The 26,531-nt window shown below is 49.6% G+C and overlaps 1 protein-coding gene across 1 annotated transcript in view; it reads left to right on the top strand.

Annotated features, from left to right (window-relative positions):
- GYPC (glycophorin C (Gerbich blood group)) overlaps positions 1-21,031 on the top strand; it is a 34,597-nt gene extending 13,566 nt beyond the window's left edge. Inside the window, exons 2-3 of the mRNA XM_017544213.2 lie at positions 18,693-18,749; positions 20,309-21,031. Of these exons, the coding sequence (XP_017399702.1) occupies positions 18,693-18,749; positions 20,309-20,505 (254 nt within the window). The 3' untranslated portion in view covers positions 20,506-21,031. The remainder of the gene's footprint in view (positions 1-18,692; positions 18,750-20,308) is intronic.
- The last annotated feature ends 5,500 nt before the right edge of the window (positions 21,032-26,531 follow it).

Genomic DNA, 26,531 nt, shown 5'->3' with positions numbered 1-26,531 from the left:
AATCCCGAGCAGGGGCTGAGACAGCAGGGATGTGCCTGCGCTCTGACAAGAAGTGGAATATCGCATGGGCCACAGGCTTCAAGGGGACCAGGCCGGGAGACAGGCACAGCTCAGCCTCTTGGTGGCTTTGTCCCCACAGGCACCTTGCATGAGAGGCTGTGGACAAAGGCTCAGGCCTAGCATGGGGCACACACTCAATAAATGTTGACCAGGGAGGGACCAGAGAGCTCAGAGACAGGGAGACTTAAACAGGAGCGCTTCGGCTGGGTGCAGTGGCTCACCCCTGTAATCCCAGCACTTCGGGTGGCTGCAGCGGGCAGATCACGAGGTCAGGAGTTTGAGACCGGCCAGGCCAATATGGTGGAAACCCTGTCTCTACTAAAAAATACAAACATTAGCTGGGCCGTGGTGGCAGGTGCCTGTAATCCCAGCTGCTGTTGAGGCTGAGGCAGGAGAATTGCTGGAACCTAGGAGGCAGATGTTGCAGTGAGCTGAGACCATGCCATTGCACTCCAGCCTGGGCGACACAGTGAGACATCGTCAAAAAAGGAAAGAAAGAAAGAAGAAAGAAAGAAAAAGAAAGAAAGAGAGAGAGGGAGGGAGGGAGGGAGGGAGGAAGGGAAGGAAGGAAGGAAAGAAGGAAGGAAGGAAGGAAGGAAGGAAGGAAGGAAGGAAGGAAGGAAGGAAGGAAGGAAGGAAGGAAGGGAGGGAGGAAAAGAAAGAAAGAAAGAGAAAGAAACCAGGAGGGCTGCAAACAGAGACCACTGCTAAATCCAGCTGCCACCTGTCTGCACACATGGAGTTTTCTTGAAGCAGAACAGCACCTATCATTTACGGAGTGTCCATGGCCTGCTTCCCTGCTACACTGGCAACATTGGACCTTTGCCATTGAGACCAGTGGCACCCAAGCCTAAACTATTTACTGTCCAGGGAGCATGCAGCAGCCAGGGAGGCTCACTTGGGCCAGGACCCACTAACCTAGACCCAAGAGAAAAGCATCAGTTCCTGTTCACTGACTCGCCACTGCCCAGGCTGCCAGGGGCTCTCATAGTCTTCCCCTTTCTTCTGCCCTCCTCCTACCTCCTCTGGAAATACAGGCACTTAGGGATTTGCCTCTGCCCTGCAGAAAATCCCCACCTCCCAGGGCAGGTGCAGCGGGGAGAGCCAGAGCAGGTGCACAGCACGTGAGGCAGGCTTCCCTGAGCCCCACAGCTAGGGGCAACCAGCTAGCACCAAGTTCAGAAAGCAGCACTTCATCACAGGCATGGGCACAGGGAAGCCACCTCTCTACACACCGGCCAGGTGTCAGCTGTGCACCTTGCATGCTGCCTTATTGAAACCCCTCCCTACCAGGAGACCACCATCAGATTTGGAGATGGAGCCTCAGGGGTCGATGTGTGTCCACATTCGACCAGGTATAACCTGGTGGCCCCTAGCTCAACCATGGTCCCCTGGAGTCCACACTTCTGCAACTGCCCCCAGCACACCTGTGGCCTGGGAGCTCGCATTCCACAAATGGTCACTGAGCACCAGCCGTGTGACAAGCCCAGGGCAAAGCCCTGGGAATAAGACAGTGAACAAACCAGCCGGAATCCCAAGAGGAACTCACACGCTCTCGTGGGGTGGACACATGAATAGAATGCTCAGCACGTCAGATGGCAGTCAGGGCTGAGCAGACAATAAAGCCAGGAAGGGAGATGGAAGGTGAGGGGCGAGGGGCACCATCTTATAGGGTGGCCATGAAAGGCTTCACTGGGGGTGGTGATGTTTGAGAAAGCGCTGAAGGAGGTGAGTGGTCCAGACACGGGGCATCTGAGAGAAACACCTTATCCTTGACAAAGGACTCAGAGGGAGGCCTAGGCAACCTGTGACATGAAGTGGGAGCTGGGAAGGAGGAAGAGGATAGTGAGATCCCCTGCAGTCCCTGAAATGGGGGGCCTTCACACAGCGCCCTATTTGCACGTGCACTTGCACACACACATACACACTGAGGCCAGCTTTCAGAGGCTGTCTGAAATTGCCAGTAGCCTCTTTTGGGTGCCTGGCCCGGCAGGAATCAGTGTGAGTGTGGGCCCCCTGTCCCCCCGCACCTGCAGTCCACAGAGCACACAGGAGCCTCAGGGAGCAGGGAGAATATGCGTGGGCCCCTCACCCACCGCTCTGGGTAAGTGCAAGCTCTGGGGGCATCAGCCCAGGAGAGAGCACAGATCAGAGACCTTCTCCCCTTGTGGTGGAGGGGCTGCCCCAGCGGTGAACAGAGAACAGAATTGTGAGAGGGTGTGGATAAGGGAGGTCTCCACCCTCCACTTCTAGGTCCAAGCTGCCACCTACCTGGGGGAGGAAGGCCAGGAGCCACACTGGGCCCCACCCACTCCTCCCTGACACAATGAAAGTACAGCCCACATACATGGCCTCCTTCTCCTCTCTGAAATCAGAGAGGCAAAGAGAGCAGCTCAGGCTAGAACCCAGCATTCCACTACCTCAGTCTCACTCACTCTAGGTAATGTAACTCACCCAGAAGACAAGTCACACTCAAGGTCAGGATCCGAAGACCCAGAGGGGTGCTGGGAGGTGATTTTCATCTGCTTACTGTGATGAATGGTCCAGGGAGGGCACGTGAGCAAAGCCCCTCCAGCCAAGCACAAGGGCTCCTTCTGTGTGCCTCCTCTCCTCATAAATCATACAATGCCAGGACAAGAATCCAGTTGCTACAGAAGCGACTGACTCCTGATTCCTGCACTTCTCATCTTCACTTAACGCCTTGAAAGTTGGCCATCTGTCTGTACTTGGAATCGCTCATGCATACCAAAACACATTCACATTTCTTATCCCTCTGTCCTCGCCACAGCCTGGGACAGTGGCAGGCAGGGGGTGGAGAAGGAGATCACGTTCACGGAGCCCCCCCTGTGCTAGGCAAGCTGCCAGTGTGCTCTCGGGAGGAGAGTGTTATTATGCCCTTGTTTAGAAGACAAGGTCTGGGATCCAGAAACAACTTGGTATCCTGAGTGTTCCTGAATAAATGAGATTGGAAAGATGTGAAATAATAGTCCGAAAGCCACAGCAATAGCAAATGGCAGAACCACAACTAGATTTCAGGTGAGTTTCACAACCCCTGTCCCCCACAGACTCACAGCAGCAGGCAGACCGTGCCAGCCTCTCTTCTCAGGCGAACCACATGCTTTAGGTACCATAATTTTAAGTGGACAAATGGTTTCGTGCTTAAGCACTGCCAGATCCTCTCCACGACCCACACACATGTACACACACACACACACACACACACACACACACACACACGGGCACAGCAACACTGTTAGGAGACTTAAATGGTATCTCTTAAAATCCAAGAGGGTTGCCTCTTAGATTTAAGCACTAGTCTCTGCTGAGCTTAGATCCTGTGCTGCCTGAGGGCTCCCAGGTCATTCCTGAGCAGGGATGCCTGTGGTACCCTGTCCTATGAGACCCCGTGTCTGAGTAGATGGTGAGACACCTGCCTCCTGTCGGCAACATCAGGACAGAGCCTGGCCTCACAGGCAGGCAGCTTGGTGGCTGTGTCCCAGCGTGCCTGGGCATTGTATCATAATATTTCTTCCGAGGTCCTTTTCTCTCCTCCCCTTATCCAAGCTGATGGAAATGGCTCCTGCACCCAGGCCTGCCTCTGATAAGCCTCCAAGCAGGAGAAACAGCAGAACTGAGCCTCTTATCAGGCAGCTGCAGGGGAGTCTGGTGCCCCGTGCTGGGTGCCCTGGTGCTGATAAAGTGCGCCTGGGCCAGCTGCTCTCCAGCTGCTCCCTCAGACCCGTCTTCAGGCCCCAACCTCTCAGAAATGGGAGCAGTGAAACCCAGGAAACTTCTTTACTTTCTGACATACCAAAGCAAGGCAGGCTTCTGGTGGCCATGGAAGAGAGGACCTGATTAGAAACACATGGGAATACAGGCTTGGCCAGGCTGCAGGTGGAGAAACAAGCACGAGAGAGGCCCTCGGTCCCTGAATGTGGCGGTGGGAGCTGATGCCTCCTACAGGCGTGGCAGGAGCTTGTGTGTGGTTTGCCACTGCTCAGAATTCTCTGTGAAGCAGGCACTACTGCTCCACTGAGACTCAGAGAACGATGGTTTTTTTTTAAGTGTTGTCTGTTTAAGCTATGATGTGGTGTGGTCAGGTTGGAAGCCAGGTCTGCTGGTGCCAGCCAAAAGCCCAAACACCTTGGTCCTTCCTGGGAGCTGTGGCTGGAGGAGTTCACCCCTCCAAAATCCCAGCCCCCCAAACACACACCATGTTTGACCCAGCACATTTTACCTTCAGAAGTTAACTTTTTTCCCTCTGCTTCTGTTGCTGTTAAGCCCCTAACGTATTCAGACAAAAGTCTGACCAGCAGTCAAGCTGACATGCAATGATTGGAACATACTTATATTCAACCAGTTTTCATTGTTAATCTGAAAGTCGGATTTACTGGCTTCCTGTATTGTGTCTGGCAGCTGTAGTAGAACAGGACCTGAACATAGGTGTTTCTGAAAGCGCTCCCAGATGATTTCAAGGTGCAGCCAGAGCTGAGCGCCCAGGGCGAGTGGCTCCTGCTAAGCATGCCCACCTGCCGCAGGCGTGCCAGGCCCTGCTGAAAAGCCCAAGGTGGACGGAGCCTTCCTCATCAGAAACATCCTCCGGGGGCTTTCCCAGGTTCCTTTCTTCCTACCCTTGGCATCCATCTCGTGGATTCTTCCCACAATGGACAGAAATCTATTTTGTATGTAAATGTGGAATCTGAGACATAGCTTAATTTTTAATACTTTACTGTGATTGTGGCAGTGATTCAGTAAGCAAGCATATGGAAACATAGGATAATAGATTATTCACAACCCCCTACCTCTCCCATCACACTGACGTTGGCTTCATTCGCTTCTGCTCACACTCCTGCCTAAACCCCAGATTCTCAGACTGCCAGCCTCTCCCGCAGCTCCCACCTCACACCCAGACTCTCTGTCCATCACTCCACCCTTGTGAGCCTCTCATTGTGGATTCATCCTGATTCTTTCTCAGTAGCTTCTAAGGGCTATTCTAAACAATGGGCTCTCCTTACCAGCACTGTCTGAGAAAACCCAGAGTTCTTAGCCTGGTCTTCAGGACCCTTCATTGCCCATTGCTCACCCAAGCAGGTGAGGAACAGAATGTATTAGTGATATTAACCATAGTAGTGATGGTGGAAGAAGTGATAAGACGAGGAAAAGAAAAAGAGAAAAATAAGCTAATGGTATGTACTAGGTTTAGCCGTTTATATTCTTTCCATTTTTTCTTCCTAAAACCATAGCTTTTATACTTCCACAAACAACTCAGAAGTAGTTATTTAAACGTGTAAAAAAAAAAAGTAATACATTTGTTTCATGATGAAACCATCCATACTTGAAATTGACACAATTATCTGAAATCTGCACTGTTGTAGACAATCTGGCTTCTCTAGGAGCCTCTAATGCTGATTGAAGACAGATCCACCCCCCTGTAGCTGCCTCGTGTCTTTGTGGGCAGCTGTTTTCACTCTGTTACTGTTTGCTTAAGCAAAGGCTTCTTGCCTTTATCAGGGAAATTAGCACACCAGTCTGATAGAAGAGTAGATTGTGTTTCGGCTTACTCTTCTTCTCCTAAGATTAAGTGTTAGCTTTCAAAGCTGCTTTTGAAGTGGTAAGAACCCTGATGAGAAATGACCAGCAAAGCCTCCTGTTTACATCGGAAGCATCAAAACAGCATGACTGGGCCAATTCACCCATCCCTGTTGGTCATTAGACATTAATTGGTTGTCCAACTTCAACCACATCACCTACAAAACCCTGCAGTGAAACAAAGTCTAAGTCAGTTGACTTTTCTTTGATTAGTCTCCAGCATATTTATCACTTCCTATGAAAGAAACATCTAATTTAGATGGCAGTTGATTTGTGTCATGGGATTTCAGCTGACAGGAGGCAGAGTTATGTATGTGTTTATGGCTTCTTTGCTTTTAAAAGATTAATGTTGGGCAAACATAAATCACAAGACCTGGACAGGGGGCTGGGAAGATGGAGAAGGAGCTTGCCAGGGTGATGGATTGAGATGTATTTTAGAAGATTTTCATCTGCTAGAAAAACAGCGGGAAGATGGGGCTGAGGGGTGGTAGGGCAGGGACAGTGAAGAGAAATGGCTTTTTCTCCATGAGCACAGAGAAAAGACAGAACGGGGGCTTGAGCCAAGGCAGGTGGCTTCCTGGCTCTATTTCAGATGCAAAATGAAAGTGAATTGGTAACTTCCGAAAGCTCCTTTCCTGCCCTGATACCCAGAAGACTGGATTGGAGGACCAAGGAGGGCTCTCAGCACAGCTGGAAGTACCCAGGGCACCCAGCTGCTCCAAGAGATAAAGTGCTCCCTGCCTGCCCCAGTCACAGCCTGGCCCCTGAAGCCAGGCTCCCACACCAGACCCTTCCATAGAGCAAGTCTAGGCTTCTGTCCCCGAGGCTGTGTGTGTGTGTGCATGTGTGTGTGCCTGTGTGTGCCAATGTGGGAGAGTGTATGTGTGAGAGGAATGTATGTGTGAGAGTGTGTGTGTCTGCATGTGTGCCTGTGTGTGCACATGTGGGAGAGTGTATGTAAGAAGATATATGTGTGAGTGCATGTTAGTGTGACTGTGTGTTAGTGTGAGTTTGTGTAAGCGCAAGAGTGTGAGAGAGTATGTAAGAGAGAATGTGTGTATGAGAGTGTGAGCGTGAGAGTGTGAATGTGAGTGTGAGACCGTATTTGAGAGTGCGTATGAGAGTGTGTGGGTATGTGTGTGAGTCTGTGTGTGTATGTGACTGTGTGTGTGTGTGAGTGTGTGTGTGGGTGTGTGATCATCCTTAAATATATGAGGACAATAAGAATACCTACCATGTGCAGGGCAATGCCCCAGGGAGCCACACTCAGTGCTGTGTGTGTTGCCTGCCATAATCCTTCACTAGGAACTAGTGAAGGATCCAGGAGGGGTGCGTTGAGTGGGGACACAGGCCCCAGGACTTATTGCCAAATCTCTCTAGCACCAAAACCCATGCTCCCTGTGCCACCTATCAGGATGCCCCCTTAAAGCATGTTTAAGATGCTTTTTGGAAGGAGCCACTTGTTGGTGTGCATTTGTCTTTTTCACTACCCCAAACAGTACCTGCCCAATATTCAGATGAAAATGCCCCCTGTCTTTCGTAGCAGGCTTTCAAACATGAGTCTGACATAAAAGAAAAATGAGGGCATCACCAACAGCAATGGCTAACATATACAGTGTACACACTCCCCCCAGCCTTCACAGGCATCCTCTCCTGCGAGCCTGGTCACCACCCTCTGCTGCAGGCTCCCTCCCCATCCCACAGAGCCAGTGTGCCTCTGGCTGGCCTGAACAGGGAGAAGGCAGTGGCCTTTCCTGAAGCCTTGCATTCTCGTGGAGCCCTCCCTGGCTGGGGAGGAGGAGAAGCCTTCCAGGGAACGAGGAGAAGAGGTCCCTGCGTCCTGTTCCTGCACTTTTCCTTCCTTTCAGCATCCTTCGCCACTGCATCTCCACTGTTTGTGCCATAAACTGTGGGTCCTGTGGTCTCTGGGCCACCTTGGCCTCCCCTGCCTCAGCACATCTCCTGGGGAGGCACAGCCATCTGCCTTGGGAGGCAGTCACAAGCCCCCTCCTTGCAGCCAATCCTCCTGAATGTTCGGACTGACGTTCCAGGCAGCAAAATGTCCTCCTGCCTCCAACTGCCCCTGTGGTCCTGCCCACTCCCTACATGGGCTCTGCTGCTCCTGCCTGTCAAACCAGGTGGAGGAAGGAGGTAAACACTTCCCACATCCTGCTCACCGACTGATAAGCCTTCTGGAAACCCAATGACAAAGCGTGCCTAACTAAATCATCATTATTTACACATGCAGCCCAATCGAGGGCATTTAGTCATGTCATTAAGTACCTAATTATGCTGAAAATGCAATTATATGCTTTTTTAAGTGAATTACGTCCTCCAGAGAAGTGGTAAAGATTAGCACGCAGCATCCATCTGGGGAGCAGGTACCTCAAAGGGCAGCCAAATGTGACGCCAGGTTGCACAGGGGCCAATGGGTCTGAACCCAGATCACATGTGTGAGCACACAGGACCCCACACAGGCTCACACACAGAGGACGCCAGCCTCACCTCTGTGTCTCCAGAACTCTGCAAAGGTCTGCTGCACACCAGGAACTTAATAAATGACAGCCATTAATGTCATTGGAAGCATAGTATACATCTGTGGAGTGACTGTTGAGCGACTTAGAGAATCTTAGGGAGGTTATTCATCCAGCATCGAAGAGGCAGGTGTGTAGAAAAAAAAAATAATAACAATGAGAGAAGGATCAGCCGGGACATGTCAGAGGATATTTTTTACAACATCACTCATTCATTCAGATGCTAGAGCAAAAAATATACAGTCAGTGTCTTCCAGGAGCTCAAAAATGAGTGCAGAGACAGAGAAAGCATCTTAATGGTGATATGGGCAGGTTGTACAGCAAACTACAAAAGTATTAACCCCGTGGGCTAGATGCAACCTGTGGCCTGTTTTTGTGCAATCAGCTAGCTAAGAATGATTTGTACTTCTTTAAGGTGCTTCCTCACTTCCACCTCATGCAGCTCAGGTTCCCAGTCCACGGCCTTAATCACTCACTGTACATCCACAGCTCCAGTGGGGGATCCAGAGTACTCATTACATCCAGGAACCAAACCTCATATTTCTTCATAAATATGGAAACAAAACCGTGAAGCCAAATAGTTGATAAAAGCAAGATTCATTATGTCTCGGAGAAGGGAGACAACAATGTGGATAAAGATGAAGAGGTTGAAGATGGCCACAGGGGTTGCCAAAGGAGGTGATGGAGAAAGATGAGGCCAAGAGGAGAAACTGAGTCTGCACACTTCAGCGTAGGGTTTCCCTCCATCAGGCCAAAATCCAAGGGACAGCTTGGAGCTTCCCTTCAGAAAATCCTGGCAGGGGACTCTCAATGAGCCTAGGAAGCGAGAGGAACATTTCCGGTGTCTCTAGTAAACTATTCACACTGGAGACCCCTGAGAGGTCAGCTGAGTACCACAGCAGTAACAAACTCAGAGAACTTGAGAAGGAAGGCCTCTGGCCAGTGGCTATGTGATTCCAAATGCCCAGCCTCTCATCTGCTCCCTGAGAGGCCAGAACTTCCCTTCATTTCCACCTGCAGAAGCAAGGGACTAGGGGTGAAGCATGGACTGAAGCCACAGCCCACATTTCTCAATCTGCAATTGCAGCCTAGGGAAAGGGTGATAGGAGTTGTGGTCACTGAGTGCACTATCTCTTTTCCACAACATGCATGTCTTTCTTGGAAATGAAAATGGCTACTTGGAGCATCTGCTGACCAGATTAGGCAAAGGATGTGTGGGCACAACACGGAGAGGGCCATTCAGAGAGGGTGGCCAGGGTCCCGCTATCCAACAACAGCCTGACGCCAGCCCACAGGAAACACCACCAAGTGGTTGCAGGTGGCCAGTGGGAACCTGGAGCAAGGCAGGCAGATCGGGGCAAGAGGAGAAACTGAGTCTGCACACTTCAGTGTGCAGGAAAGGACCTTCACAGACCTTCTAGTTGGACACTTTGAAGAGTCTTCAAGACAATAGCCAGTTCTGAAGATTCATCCCCATTTCTCCACTGCAAAAGAAACACACGGTTTTTGTAGATGACTTGGAAAATACAAACAGCCATATGTTTGAAGAAAACAAAACCACTCATAGCCCGTCCACTACTTAAAAGCTGGCACTTAACATTTTAAGTGTATTTCCTTTCATTCCTTTGTCTTAAGACTTGGTGGAATATTTCTCATCACTTTTATTTAGAGAAATAACACCAGTTAACATTATACCCTAAACATTTCCTCCTATTGCTAAGATCACGTGCACCCCTTCCCTAGTCGCGTAATATTAGGTCATAGGGACGTATCATCATTTGTATAACCAATGCCCGCATAGGGAACATTTAGACTGTTTTCTCTCTTTAATTTTTTCATTTTAGACTGCATTGCAATTCACTTCCTGAGCATGGACTTTTGCTCCTGTTCCAGATTATTCCTCTAGGATCAATTACTAGAAGTGGATTGCTAGATTCTGAGGGCGATACATATGCCCAATAGTGTACCAGAGCATTGAAGGTACTTGTTTCTAGGAAACACTTTGGCATAATTGACGATGTGAATAATTAATATTCAAATAGCCTGACCTATGTCGGGCACTGTGTACCACAAACTAGCTTACAACGAGGCTACACAGTCATACTACCGGGTTTTACATGTGAAGAAACCGACATTTGCAGTGAGCTGAGATTGCACCATTACACTCCAGCCTGGGCAACAGAGCAAAAACTCCATCTCGGAAAAAAAAAGAAAAAGAAAAGCGACATAGCATTTCTCAAAATGATCTGGCCACCAGTGTCCCCGCCCCATGAGTGTCCACGAGTGTCCACGCCTGTCCTCGCCATGCCTGGCAAGTGTGCTGACATCACAGTGGAACAGCCAGATGCCTGACCCTGAGCCTGGCAGATGGGTGACCCCGGGAATACCGTGTGCTTCCTGCGCACCTTCACTCTCCTCAGGGAGGTGTCTGGATGGAGCTGGGGCTGGAAGTACATGTGTCCACGGTGTTCCACGCTCCAGCCACCTGTGGTGGAGCTCGGAGCTGGCAAATCAAGCAGATGCTGATTAGGAGACCCAGGCCCTCCTGGCTCCTCTGCATACAGCCATTTCCTTTGCCATTTTAGTGCGCCAAACACCTATTTTTAGAGAAGCGTTTCCCTGCTACCTCACTGGAGCTCAGCTATCCTTAAATCAATCAGCAGTGATCTGGTAGTGGCTCAGCTGGGAACACTTGCTTAAGTGTTGCTGAAGCCATCCTCACTCTCAACTCCCCTCCCTAAAGCCCTCAGTCTGTGCCTGAATTCTTCCTTCTTTGCTGGACCAGATGGACAATGGAAGACAGGAAGCAGGGAACTCCTTCAACAACTCCTAAGGCGGTGGGGAGCCATGAGAGACGGGCTGGGAAATGTAAAGACCAGGCCAGGCAGGAAAAAAAAAAAAAAGAGGTTTTTAGCGCAACATCATCTGAAAATGCAAGAGAAGAGAGGCTATTGGTGGCAACAGAGGAGCGTGACTTCCAGTCTCAGGAGCTATGGAGCAGAAGGGCGTGTGCATGGACCAGACCCTGGCACAAGGACCCCTAATCCTCAAACCCAGCACTGGGCGGGCAGGCAGGGGACAGGCAGAAGGAATATTCTCAGTCCTCCACTGTGCCGGGTCCCCATTTCTCTCAGGGTGAGGCTCTCTTGAGCCTGGATGCTGACTCATGCTCAGGTGGCATCTCTCCACTTAGCAGGACGTGGTGGCGGGCACCTGTAATCCCAGCTACTCGGGAGGCTGAGGCAGGGAAAATCACGTGAACCCGGAAAGTGGGCGGGGGGGGGGCGGAGGTTGCAGTGAGTCAAGGTGGCGCCATTGCACTCCAGCCTGGGATATTTGCTGCTTCACTGATAAACCACAAATGCCCCACCGATGACAGCTGACAAGGTCCTTTCCCTAGTGGTTGACAAGGGCAACTCCACCTTGTTCAACCAGCCTTTTACCCCCAAATTTCCCCCTTCAGGGCCCCTTGCTGATTTCTGCTGTTGTCAACACCCTGCGCTGAGGAGACAATGGTTTCACTTTTTCACATTCTTGCCTCACAATGGAGAAAAAACACTCTTTCCTCTTACTGAGATGTTGTAGCCCAACTGAGGCAAATTGGTTATGGTATTAGGGGTCTGTTTAGATTTTTTTTTTAAAGGCTTAGGGGGAATAACAGGGAAATCCACACAGAGAAAACCCTGGAACCAGACACTTCAAGTCTAAGTCACATCAGCCTCACGTTCTTTCCAGGGAGCACATCCAGGGAGCACGCCCCAAAAGCAAATGACTAGGTATGAAACATTCTCCAGCAAGACTCCAAGAAAGAGATGTCTTTTCCTGACTCTGCCTTCTAAGTGTTGCGCCTCTGCTTTATCCCAATTCACTGAAGTGGGAACGACTGTCTTCTCCAGGGCAGAGAAGCCACCTCTCCTCCCCACCCACCCTTGGAGGCCTCCACACTTCCATGCAGATGGTGTAATGCAGCCTGCGAGGTTCCAACCCTGCCATCCATGTGGTGTTTTGATACCGTGGCAGCAGATTAGACTGCATAAGGGTTAGAAGGAGGAAAACGTTGCTGCTCATCTTACAGAGTGTCAAAGCAGTGCAGCTACATCACACAGCCCCTTGGCAGCCCTGAGGACTGGGAACCGGGGGGCGCTCTTTGTAAGGTCACCGGTAAGGACCTTCAGGGCAATCATTCTAACCTTGAGACTTTTAGACAGGTTCTGAATAGGCTGGTCAAGTTCACATCAACTTCACCTATGTACTCCATCTGAAAGACCAGATGAATGCACACGTGCTTTCTGCACAGATGGGAAGGGTGACCACACCTGAGAGTGTGGGCACATTGAAGCCCTCATAGCACACATCCAACAGGTCCCTGGAGCCCAGGCTCTGACACATACTGACCAGGCATCAAGGGAGGCTGTCTACCCAACCCAGAAGCTTACTGACCACACTATCAACACAGCCTTCCCTTCATGTATCTCTCCTACCACCATGCCCACTACCACACGGGCACTGCCCACCCACCATCTCAGGACAGACTTGGGATCACCTCTTCCAGGAAGCCTTTTTTGTTTTGTTTTGTTTTTTGTTTTTTGAGATGGAGTTTCACTCTTGTTACCCAGGCTAGAGTGCAATGGTGCGATCTCGGCTCACCGCAACCTCCACCTCCTGGGTTCAAGCAATTCTCCTGCCTCAGCCTCCCGAGTAACTGGGACTACAGGCGCGCGCCACCATGCTCAGCTAATGTTTGTATTTTTAGTAGAGACCCATGTTGACCAGGATGGTCTCAATCTCTTGACCTCATGATCCACCCGCCTCGGCCTCCCAAAGTGCTGGGGTTATAGGCGTGAGCCACCGCACCCGGCCCCCAGGGAGCCTTTCCTGAGGACACTGAAGGTTTGTGGGCTCCAGCAGAGAGCAACCCTTTCCCCAGCCTACCAGTATTTGCCCTCGTCGATTACACAGCATGCTCCTGACTGTGGGGCTTGGCCTTAACGATGGAGCATATGACTGGAGCATAGCGGGTGCTATAAAAGGTTTGCTGAAGGAAAGAATGAACCAGCTCAATCATGAGCATCCCCACTGCCATAGACTCCTAGAGTCCTGGGGCTCGGTCTCATGATTGTGTCTCCACGAGTCCCCCAAGCACCACATCAATGCTCATTTTGATGCTTCATCGCATAGAGACTGTGGGCAGTCTGACTTTTGCAACTCCCCAGCCAAGTCATATGCTTCCTGGGGACACACACCATGCTCTCCTCTTCCCTGTAACTCTGGGGCTGGGTCAATGCTAACTGCTCAGCCAACATTGGCTGGCTTCTAGGAGAAATGGACGGCTGGGTAATAAGCTATTCATTTATTTCTTGGGGTCACTTATATTCTGAGACCTTAGAGCCTGAACACTGCATCTTTTCCAGAAGCGATAATGACAGATCCTCAAGGGCAAGTAAATGCATTTGACCATTCCTACTAAACAGAAAAATGAGTTAATGTATTTCACCTCTCGTCTGATTTCTACTTCACTTATGCAAGGATGCTGAGGGATCTGGAGCAGGAAGAAAAACCCCAGTGCTAGCTGAGAAGAACTTCCTGTGCCCACGAGGTTACTGTTCCTTCCCCATAGCTCTTGAACCCCAAATCAGACTTGCACTAAGCTTTGCTGCTTCAGAGTGCTTGGTAAATTGACTTTTCTTTTCTTTTTTTGGGTGGGGGGGAGAGATTCTCACTCTGTCACCCAGGCTAGAGTGCAGTGGTGCTATCTCAGTTCACTGCAAACTGAGCCTCCCAGGTTCAAGTAATTCTCTTGCCTTAGCCTCCCGAGTAGCTGAAATTACAGGTGCCCACACCACGCCCAACTAATTTTTGTATTTTTAGTAGAGACGGGGTTTCATCATGTTGGTCAGGCTGGTCTCAAACTCCTGACCTCAGGTGATCCACATGCCTCAGCCTCCCAAAGTGCTGGGAATACAGGTGTGAGCCACCACACCCAGCCTGGTAAATTGATTTTTCTAACCAAACGTGTAGGTTCCTCGCAATTGAACACCCCGGGTAACTGGCACAGCACTTGGCCAACTGTCAAGCAGTCAACACTGTCGCTGTTGCATCACTGTCACCAACAAGGCTTGTCAATGTGGGAATTCTCCAAGGACCCCCGTGACAAACATACATGTCCCATCATGATTTTGAGGCTGAAATCATCTTTCTCCTCTCAGAACACCTAGGTGTTCTAGTCTGAAGCCATCCTCATATTCAATGCCCCCTCTCAAGCCCTCACTCTCTGCCTGAATTCTTCCTTCATTCCTGAACCAGATAGACAGTGGAAGACAGGAAGTGGGGAACTCCTTCAACAACTCCCAAGGCAGAGGGGAGCCATGAGAGGCGGGCCGGGAAATGTAAAGACCAGGCCAGGCAGGAAAAAAAAAAAAAGAGCTTTTTAGAGCAGCATCATCTGAAAATGCAAGAGAAGAGGGGCTCTTGGTGGCAACAGAGGAGCGTGACTCCCATCCTCAGGGCCGGCGCCTAACCGCTGCTCTCCGTCCACATCTGCGAAACACCACCGGCCCTGAGAATCCACTGCAGCTGAGATCCTGCACCCCAGTGGCTGCACTCAATCTGCCAACTGAAGCAGAGAGCACTCCCTGCACTGCAGGCTCATGCCTGTGTGCCCTGCTACCTCCAGGGGTGGCTGCCTTCCACCAGAGAATGGACAGCTGACACCCTGAGGACACAGAAGTTGGTAGGATTTGACTGCAGTCAGTGGCAAATTCCATGGATGGAAAGGCATTCCCAGCTCCACAAAGATGAGCATAGTGAAGGATGCAGTTTAGTTGATTCCTGGTTCCCCAGAAGGCTTTCAAACATTCAGCATTCATCACTCAGTGCCAGGCACCCAGTCCAATGCTGGGTACAGAGTTGTGAGCAAGACACGCCTGAACTTGTGGAGCTTCGTGTCTGGGGTGGGTATTTCAGGAGGCAGGTGGGTGGGGAGGAGACCTTGCAACCTGGAGGAGGGCTGGAAAAGAAAAGTAGGTCTTTCCAAAAAATGGGTCCTCTCATGTCTGTCCAATTGTGCTGGATAATTGTCTGTTTCTGATACCAGAACCAAGCTTGGCCATAATTAACTTACTCTGCCATAAACCCACCCCCAAGGCTGCCCACAGATCACTGCCACCCTGGTTGCTGAGCTCAGCATGATTCTAATCCCAACCTCATAACTATCCCTCAGCTCCAGCAAGGGGCAAGCTCATTCCGGGTCCCTTAAGCTGGATGCAGACGAAGCACTTACCTTCTGGGCAGGATCTGAGCTCACTCAGCCAGCCTTCTCCAAAGACCTGACATCACTGCTGCCAGCTGAATGGGCACAGAGCAAGGGAGTGCACTGAGGAGGGCTCTCACCCCTCCATCTCTAGAGGCTTTCACTGCCTTGGCGCCATGGATGGCAAGCAGACACTGGGGAGAAAGCTGAGAAGCGGGGAGAAGTGCCTTGGATGCTGAGCTGTCTGCCTGGAATGCTTACATGCTTTGTGCAGCAAACTCCTATTTGTCCTTAAAGGTCCAATCCTGATGTCACTGCTTCTGGAAGCCCCCTTTGTACCAGCGCTTCCCAGCCTACAGCATGCCTCAGAATCTACTACAGTAATTACTGGGTCCCAGTCCTAGTGTTTCTCATCAGTAGGTCTGGGCTGGGACCTGAGAATTTCTATTTCTAACAGGCCCCCAGAGGATGCTGTGTACCCAGAGACTACGCTTTGAGAACCACTGTCTCACAGCATCCACACCTTCCCAGACAGGCCCGAGCTTCCTCTCTATGCTAATTCCGATCTATTAATATATGGCAGCTCTAGTTGGGCTGAAACGTCACTTCCCTGGAGTCCATCACATTGTGAAACGTGTGAATTCAGTCCACACACTTGGAGGAGGTGGGGCATGGAGAGGGCAGTTCCAGCTGAGAGACCTTTCCTGCCCACCATGCTCCTCTGTGAGCATGAGCTTGGAGGGAGCCCACATTGGGAGGCACAGCTGGCAATGCCTTAGTGGTCTCAGGTCCCACCTGTCCTCCCAGCCTGGCTGGCCTGCTGGAAGCATGTGTAGTCTCCAAGTATACAGGTTTGGATACAGGGTCCCTAACCACAAGCCAAGAAATGTGCCCCAAGTTGTCCAAGCCAAGTACCTCATCTGGAAACCAGCTTACCAAGGCTCTCCACTTGGCAGTGCCCTACAGGGTTAAACACACTGACTCAAAGCTGCCTGGCCTTCAAATGATTGACTTCTGACTCTCCTGGTAGCTCTACAAGCTAGGGAAAATAACACGTTTCTGGGACTCAGCTGCCAAATCTGTAAAATGGGGCTAATAATAACTCCTATGAAATGGAACTGTTGCAAGGACTAAGTTAAAATGCATTAAATATTCAAAGCAGCATCTGGCATCTAGTAAGCAATTATTAGTTGTTTTAAAGGAAGAGGAAATAACAGTCTCTTCTAACCCTGATTGTGCTGGACAAAGTGTCATAAGAAATACTGGTCTTCATCTGGAAAATTTCTAAGGGCAATTCTGGGTATTTGAGCTTCTATAATCATCCATGCTGACTTAAGCAAGGTGTTATTCTTGCTGTCTGAACTTTGAGGTGCTTAGTGATTGGAAAAGTCTAAAACCTCACCACTAAATCCATTCTTTTACACATGCATGCATTTACTCATGCATTCAGTGGATATTTATTGGCTAGTTACTATCTGCTAGATACCAAATTGGAGGCTGCACTTGTTCACTCTGTGTAATAAAGTCTAGCACCCACTTGAACTTGCTATGGCTCCTGCTTCAGGTCTTGCTACTAAAGAAGTGCCATGAATGCTGGACTGTCCACTCTGCCTGGTCCCTGGCTCCCCAGGCCCTGACTGCTGGTGTGTTCACTTGGTCCCTTTGCTGACTCAATGCCTTACATTATGTTCTCCCCACTTCCAAGCTCCTTACTGATTTCAGACCCCTCTAGCTTGGCCCACCTGCTTCCTGCAGTGGACCTCTAGCCTAGAGTCTGTTTTCCCCTCACGCACTATGACTCCTGACACCAGCAGCCAGTATCTTATAAGAAAGAGGCATCTGGCTACTGCACTGGGGAGAATTACCTCATAGCACTGTAATTAAAGTGATTATGTGAGTGAAAATGACTTATGAAGCATCCTTCTCTGTTTTATTATGCAAAGCCATTGTAATACAACCATGGGATTTCTCATGTTAACACTGATATTTCTGTGGTCCAATAAATCCTTCTTCACAATCACCTCCCAGAAGAGAGAAGGCATTCTCTGCAGTAGCTCTAGGAAACATGCAGGTCCCTGATGGAGACCGGCTAGGATGTCTAAGACATTGGGGACCTGCATGTTTCCTAGATGTGAAAAAACACACTCAGTAACTTGGACAGTGCCATAAAGTGGTCTTTCCCACAGGATACTCTATATAAAGACCTGGGAAGGGCTTCTCCAAGAGAGAAAGAAAGGAAGTGCTCTCCAGAAGCAAGAGCACTGGCTAAGTCCTGACCTGACATTGGATGGGCAGTGTGATCATGGGCACACCACATCTCTGAGTCTTGGTGTTCTTCCTGTGAGATGGACCAATAACACCAGGCACCTCATAGGATTGCTGTGAAGACTGCATGATATAGTAGATAGAAGGCAACTAAAGTAACACCTGGTGCTATGATTTGGATGTGGTTTGATTCTGCAAAAACTAATGTTGAAATTTGATTCCCAATGTGGCAATGATGGGAGGTGGGATCCAGTGGGAGATATTTGAGTCATAGGGGCAGATCCATCATGCATAGATTGACACCCCCTTGAGGGAAGAAGGGAGCTCTTTCTGTCACAGGACTGGATTAGTTACTGAAGAGCAATGTGTTATAAAAGCACGCTCAGCTTTCTAAACTCTCTTGCTTTCTCTATCACCTGTGGTCTCTTTGCAAATGTCTGCTCCCCTTCTGATTTTTCCTGTGAATGGGAGCAGTATGAGGCCCTCACCAGATGCAGCGGCCCAATTTGGACTTCCCAGCCACTAGAACTGAGAGCCAAATAAACCTCTCTTCTTTATAAATTACCCAAGTATTCAGTTACGGCAACACAAAATGGACTGAGACACCTGGTGTGAGCATCAGGTACTCCACAAATGGTCTGTCTTAAACACAACAAGAGTCCCTGCCTTCATATACACCACGGATATCTGTTGGGCATCTACCAGGTGCAGACACCACCCTCAGTGCAGGCATATGGCAGAGAACTCAAACAGGCCTGGAGTGACCTGGTGGTTCAGGTTCATACAGTTCCCTCCAACCCATCAGTGACCAAGCAGAACCTGGTTCCTGGCCTGTGCACCCCTGCCAGGACTCAGTGGCTGCACCACACTGTCCCAGTCCACCAGGGCCCATTCACAGAGCTGCTCACACCTGAGCAAAGGATCCAGCTTGGGCCACAGTGCTTCTAGGCATGGAGAGTCTCTCTCTAACCTCAGACTTTTGCCTCTGTTCACAGAGCCTGATCCAGGGATGGCCTCTGCCTCCACCACAACAGACATTGCCATCATTGCAGGTGAGCTGTCACTGCAGAGCCCTTCAAGCAGCCAGGGTGAGGGGCCTTGATGAGAACACCCAGAGAGAACTGACCTAAAGACTTGGGCAGGGGTGGCTGTGGCCATTTTTTTCTCTCCTTCAGCGGTGGTTTTGAATGTAGAATGGAGCAGTCTAGCCCTGGAGCAGCAAGCCATCAAAGACACCTGTTGGACTCTGTGTAACCTGGCATTCTCCAACTCACTGCACCACTGAGCTCTTTTTCTTCTTAGATGGTATTACTAACATTATGCAGACGCAATTGTTCCCCTGAAGGCAGTAGGAAGTTTAGGAAATCGTTCCATAATGGTGGGACTTGGGAGCAGTTTTAGACTTTCCATATTCTCCAGCAGTCCCTCCCCAAGGCGTCCAGATAAACCCTCATTCTAAGAAAAGACAGAGGCTTGTTCTGCAGCTTCAGAGCAAATGCCCAAACTCAAACACCCCACCCCATGAGACTGCTTCCCCCTCACTCTCCAGGCCCTGAGCGATCTGATCCCTCCTGAGCAGCCTCACACTGTCCTTCCCCACCCCTCTGGAGTCCCAGCAGAAGTGAAGGGCGACCGTCCCCAGCACACACCACTTTGGCATCGTCTCAGGACCCTCTCCCACTTCGGTCCTTTCTGTGGCCAAGTCCTGCTCCGCCTGCAGATTCGCCACAGTCCTCACTCCCCAGGAAGGAATGGGAGCACGGGAGGGTGAGGAGGGGCCATCAGGCCTTTGAAAAACACAAACTGTACAACCTGCCCCAAGCACAGTTAATAGCCTCATCTTCCCCCCTCCCCCCTACCCCCCATATACTGTACATAGAACAACCAGCTTTGCCCTCCTTTCTGGGACTTTCCTGGTTTTAGAATGGAAAACCTCCAAAAAAGTTTCAGTCCTGGGGTAGGATCCTAGCCTGTCTGCAGAGTGCTTAGTAACACAACTGTGGGGAAGAAAAAGAGAAGGGAGGGGAGGAGGGAGAGGAGAGGAGAGGAGAGAGGAGGATCATTTTAGAAAAGCAGAGATCCAGGGCAAGTACACAACAGGCTGATGCAGCATGTGAAAGGAATGAACCGGCCTCTCTGGGGTTGGTACAGATGTCTCCGATGAACGGTGGTTCAACTTAGGAGTTTCTGAGTTTGCAATAGCACGAACGCAAACATAACCAGTAGAAACCGTACTTTGAATTTTGAATTTTGATCCTTTCCCGGGCTGGCAATAGAAAGTATGATACACTTTACTATAAAATAGTCTCTGGGTCAGACGATTTTGCACAGCGTCAGGTTAATGTAAGTGCTCTGAGCCTGCTTACACTACCTTAAGCTAGGCCAAGCTTTGATGCTCAGTAGGTTTGGTGTACTAAATGCAATTTTCACTTACAATAATTTTGACTTACTATGGGTTTACAGGAACCTGGTTTCCATCATAAATCAAGGAGCATCTGTTTTGGCTGTGGCAGCATATCTGTCCTCACACAACCCCTGTGGGTCCTGACCCCCATCCCAGGTCCCAGGGCCCCTGCCTCAGGCTGACCCTTGCACGTCTTCCCACCCGCAGGTGTGATTGCCGCTGTGGCCATCGTCCTAGTCTGCCTCCTCATCGTCATGCTGCACTACATGTGCCGGCACAAGGGCACGTACCACACCAATGAGGCCAAGGGCACGGAGTTTGCTGAGAGTGCGGATGCAGCCCTGCAGGGCGACCCTGCCCTCCAAGATGCTGGCGACAGCAGCAGAAAGGAGTACTTTATTTGAAGGGCAACAAACTTTACTTCCCCAAATGCCTTCTCCACCTCCATCAGGAAAAATGTACCCCACTGTCCAGCACCCCTACTGATACCACCAGGCAGCCAGAGAGAGCATTTGCTTCTTCCCAAGATACGCACCTGGGAACACTAGGTGCCTGCCCAGGAAGGAACGGAGGAGGACTTGGGCTTCATCAGGCCTTGCCCAGGGACCCAGGGAGGCAGTGGCCACCTTAGGGGCCACCCTTTGCTCCACCAAGGTGGGAGAAAATCTGGGCACACAGGGCCCCTGGGCAGTGCAGGACAACATCATGTCACTGGCAGGAAAGTCCTTGTTGAGGGTGAAGGGGTGCTGGGGTACCGGGGGGCTGGGGAAGCAAGGAAATAAGTCATCTGTATACTGACTGGGGATAATGGCATCAAATGTCAGCCCTTGACATTTGGGGGAACAGCAGGTGCCAGAGCTAAAAGGTACCTTTGTCTCCCATTGATTCAGCTCAGAACAATTGGAAATAAATTTGAAATGTAGCCGAGCATTCATGGTCCAACAGTATTACTGTAGTTGTCTGGGGAAAGGTAAATGCCACCCAGGGCTTGCTTTTCACCTGTCTGATATGATGTCCTCTGATGGGGCCAGGACAGTTCATTTCCGGCTCCTGCGAGGGCCAGTTCTCAGAGCGCACAGCCAGTACAGGTGGCTCCCAGGCCTGCCAAGGGAGGGAGGACGAGTGATCAGTTTTCCTTTTCCTGCAGAGGCACCAGCTGCATGAAACGAAAGGAAGGGTGAAATGTCCCTCTAGAAATAGCCTGTCCCAGTGGCCAGGGCACTGGCTGAAGCACTGATTTTCCAAGGTGCAGTATCAGAACAAATGGACCTGATCCAAAATTGTGAGTGAATCCCATCCTCCCAATAACAGTGACCATGGCAACCAGTGGTGGGGGCAGAGACTGCAGAGCCCCACTGCCTGATTTTGGGTCCCAGCTCCGCTTTCCAGGTCCCAGGACCTTGAACAACTCGTTCGACCCTTCTGGTTTCAGTGTTCTCCTCCCTCACATGGAAATGATGCTGATACTGGTAGCTGTGTGGTGCCTGACTTGCAGCGTTGAGGTTCAAGTGCTCAGAGCTCCCTATCTTCCAGTGTCATCAGCTGTGTGCAGCAGTAAGAGAAGGTGAACTGGTTAACCATCCCTTTCCAGGCAAGTTTTTCCAAGATTCCCAACAGCTTAGCTGTCACTCCAGGGACTAGCAGCTGTGAGGTTAAAGACTGCACGCGAGGTGCTGGGATCACCTAAGTACTTCCTGGGGCCCAGGCTTCTCAAGGCTGCACCATCTCTACATGGGAGTTGGCAGAAAGTCCCATAGATCTCCCTGGGAGGATTATGGGCATGCAAGCTCAGTGGGATGTCCACCAGCCAGAGGAGCTGGCAGTCCTGGGGCCATGGTGGAGAGGATGAGTCGGGAGCTCACAGAAGCAGTGATGGAAGAAGCCTGGTCCAAGAGTGAGACCTTTCCCTGGTGACCCAAGCTCTCAGGCCTTCATCTATAAATATGTACAAGGCAGTTTAGAAAATGATGTATCATGCAAAGTGAAAGCCGTGCAGACTCCTCAGCATCTTCAGTGGCCCAGTGTGGACGCTGACACTGGTGGGAGGGGAGCAGTGCACACAGCCTTTCCCAAGTGTGCTGAGCCGGAGGCCCCATTTATTCATAGGATACCTGCTAAGAACTTGTGGACCAAGTGGTCCTCGGAGCACACTTTGGAAACACTCGACTAAATGGCTTCTAATATCCCTTCCTGTGGCAATGCCATTTCAGGTTTTTGAGCACCATATCTTCCAGGTTTAGGAGCACAAATCACTGTCCATTGGGCACAGAGGAGGCACCAGAACCCACACGTAGACATGCATTGGGATGAAAAGGCTCAAGGAAGATAAGCCCAGAGCTCTCCAGGGCCCCTAGAGTGCAGGTGCCTGTGTGGAGGAAGGATGATGGTAACTCACCCCTTTCTCCCTCATTGGGCCCAGGAGCTGTCTATACTAAGCCTGGCTCCCTGGCCACTCACCTCCCTTCATCCTCACTCTTCTGCCTGCCCAGTGTCCTGGAAAACTATTGAAACACCGTTTGCTCCCAGCCCACTGGGTCCCCAGAACCAGCCAGAATCAGGCTGAGCAGCAGTGGTGATGACATGGAAGCTGCAGAGCAGGGTTGTCCCAGGTGGCCTAGCTCAGATGGCAGGAGAAGGGAGCTGTCACAGGCTAACTGCAGAGGCCAGAAAGCCACATCAGAGAGCAGGGCAACTTAGAGATGATGCCCACGTGCACATGCATGCGCGCGCACACACACACACACACACAAGCGCGCGCGCGCGCGTGCGCACACACACACACACACACACACACACAGAGTGCACACTGGCGAGTAATTAATAATGCTCACTTAGATTAGGGACCAGGTTTTTAAATCTTTGACCCTTTCTCCAGCAATGCACTGAGTCATTCCGCAGCATGCCTGCAACCATTGTTAGTTGGGGTAAGTAATGCACAAATTTGCACATACCAGAGTCAAAAAACTGTTAAGAAGGAAGATAAAGGAGAGGAAAGGAAGAGAAGGGATGGGCCAGAGAAGGGCTGAAAGAAGAAGGACAGAGCTCTGTCTGTAGAAAATCCCAGCTTCTTTGCACATAAGCCTCCTTTAATCCTCAAAATAATCCTGGCAAGTGGATATCCTTATTTTCCCTTTAGATCTGTAGAAATTAAGGCTCAAAAAGGTCAATGAGCTTTGCTGGAGGTCTCACGGCTTCTAATGGCAGAGGAACCATTTAACTCAGGGCCTTCGGGCCTCCCTTCAGCAGGTGGAGATGAGTCAGCAGGAGCCCCACAAGGAGCAGAGCAGGTGACATCGAGACTCATGGATATTGGCACGATTCATCAGTGCTGGGATCAAAAAATCCCCAGCCAGGTCTCTGCTACCCAGTGGTCCTGGACATTGATGGCCCAGGCACCTCTACCAGCATCCCCATCCCCAATCAGAGCTGCCCTGGGATGAGAGGTCGCTCCTCCTGGTGGGAAGAGATGATGCAGTGGAGCCTACCTGCCCTTGGTGGGATGATTAGCCTGTAGAGATAGCAAGTACTGCCAGCCCAGCACACCTGGTTCATACTTCCAGCACCCAGGACAACTTGCACCCAGGACACTCTTATGAAAAGGAAAGCAATCATCTAGATTACATCATGCCAAAGCATCCCTACCAACCCTTCTTAGATGATTTGTGCTTCTTAAAAGTGCTCATTCCTTTATTATGCAGCCATAAAAAAATGATGAGTTCATGTCCTTTGTAGGGACATGGATGAACCTGAAAACCATCATTCTCAGCAAACTGACACAAGAGCAGAAAATCAAACACCACATGTTCTCACTCATAGGCGGGTGTTGAACAATGAGAACACATGGACACAGGGAGGGGAGCACTACACTCTGGGGTCTGTTGTGGGGAAATAGGGGAGGGACAGTGGGGGAGAGGGGAGTTGGGAAGAGATAGCATGGGGAGAAGTGCTAGATCACACTGCCACATGTGTGCCTATGCAACAATCTTGCATGTTCTTCACATGTACCCCAAAACCTAAAATGCAATAAAATTAAAAAAAAATATATATATATATATGTATATATATAAAATGCATAAAAGTGCTCATTCCCAAACCAAGAGTATTTAGTGATTAAATTTCAGATCCAGAGACAGATAATATATATATGTATATGTCTGAGTATATAGCTGTAATCCACAAACATTTATTAGGTACCATGTAAGCGTTGGAATTACATAGCTAAATAAAGCAGCCTCTGCCTTCAGGGGTCCATGGCTTACTGGAGAAGATAGACATGTAAATATATACCAGTCCTAAAATATATGGATGCTGAGAGAGTAGTGATACAAATCAATTTAAAACGCTAAGGAGAGCGGGATAGGTTCTATCTTGGGAGTGAGATGGACTTAGGAAAGGCTTTAAAGGGGAAGGGAGGCTTGGGTCAGCTGCACAGTTTCTAAGGGCTTCACCACAGAGTGGCTTCTACTCCAAGCTAAGAAATTTGGACTTTGGTGCATAGGTAATAAAGAGCTCCTGAAGGAACAGGTCAGTCTCTATCATGTGGATAAGACAATGATCAAATTAAACAAGACAAAAGATGGAAATGCAACATGGAAATTCACAAAAGGGCTTCAGAAGGCCTAGCAAGGCTTAGACCCTGGCCATGGAGCTGGAGGCCTCCCCACCCTGGGGCTCGCCTGCTCCTCCAGCTGCCCCATTGTTTAGTCTGAATTTCACATGACTCGGCCCATCCTGCCTGGAGAGAGATGGATCTCATTCATTCACCAGAAGCAGCAGCAGGAGGTCAAGGCTTTCAGCCAACTGTTATGTAAATATTACAGAGAATTTTCCCTTCTTTTTTTAATGGAAGGAACTCCCCTTCGTGATTTTATCTTTTTATCCTTCCTGGAGAGAGGCTGCTCAATTGTTTTTCATTCCTTACCTAAATATTTTTATCATCATAGCAACGGGAACGATTTAGGGGCCAACAGGATTTTAACTGGCCCAGTGCCACAAGTAGAAGTACAGATATTTTAATGCTTGCAATTTAGCATGTCAGCATGATGTTAGGAGAAGAGAATGGCTCTGGAAGTGGACAGACTTGGACAAAAATCTCACCTCAGGCACTAACTCGCTGTGGACCTGGGAAGAGTCACTTAACTTCTTGTGCTCCAGGGTTCTTATAAGTAATATGATGACCAAAATATTTGCATTTTAATATTTTGAGTAGTAATTTAAATGAGGATATAAGCTTGCTAAGAATTGTGAAGGTTCTGAGGTTTTGCCCTGCTTTTAAGTGAGCAACTCAGCCTACGCCAGTTTCATAGATGCTGACAGAAGACATGAGATTCCTGGGTCAGAGACAAAGGCTTTATTACTTACAGCCCAGCAAGCAGCATGACATCAACATATTTGAAGGAGATCTCCTCATCTCTAAGTTCCACATGTGTGATGTGGGTGATCCTAGAGGATGTTTATCCATATGGTGGGTTGAGTTCCAGAAGAGAAATCTTGAACCAAGAAAATCAGAATCCCATAATGGGCAGTAAAATGCCTGCGTTTTGCTCTAGAGGGAGCTACTGCTTGGTCTTCGAGGACTGTCTAATACACAAACATCTTGGAAAAGGTAGCCAAAAACACAGTGCAGTTCCTGCCTCACTCAACAGATGTGAAGAGTGCAAGAGACCCATGGGGAACTGTCTCCCAACAAGGAAGCACTGTCTAACATCGTGCCTGGTATCCGTAAGTACTCAATAGATAGTTGCTGAATGAACAATGCAATCAACTAAATAACAGGGCCCATAGGTCTTTAAAGTATCCCAGCTTTCTCTCCAGAAAATCAAAAACATCTTCTGTTTCTTAAACCACATGCAAGAGTTGAAAGAAGAAAACTTTTCTCCATCCTCTGGCCAGTGTATGAAAGACCTCGATGCAGGCTTGGTAGTTTTCATTGGTTTGCTATGAGAGGAACACATAGAGGCATACAGCTCTGAGAATTCTTGGTTCTTGGGCGGATCCATAAATCCAGAGGCCTGGCAATGAGGTTGGGTGGAGTTCACCAGCCTCTATTCTAAGAGCATTCTGTGATCAAGAGGTCTCTTGCCAATGTTATAGAGCTCCAAAGCTGATGCTTAAGATATGCAGATCTCCTAGTCTTTTTAGAACCAAATACATTAGCCACCTTTTGTTTTTCAAGTAGCTGAAATTATTATCATTTTTCTCTCTCAAAAAGTACTTAGGAACAAGTTCTATATTCTGCTCTCTCAAGATAAAGCATCTCTGGGCTTACTGAGATGCCCAGAGTCAGGCCACTCCTTTCTACAGGGAAGGATCATTTTTTTCTGTTTTTCTTTTTTATTATTATAGTTTAAGATCTGGGGTACATGTGCAGAACGTACAGGTTTGTTACATAAGTATACACATGCCATGGTGGTTTCCTTTTTTTTTTTTT

The sequence above is a fragment of the Cebus imitator genome, unplaced genomic scaffold, assembly GCF_001604975.1.
Source record: "Cebus imitator isolate Cc_AM_T3 unplaced genomic scaffold, Cebus_imitator-1.0 Scaffold167, whole genome shotgun sequence".
Taxonomy (NCBI): Eukaryota; Metazoa; Chordata; class Mammalia; order Primates; family Cebidae; genus Cebus; species Cebus imitator.
This window is presented reverse-complemented; position numbering and strand designations above follow the sequence as displayed.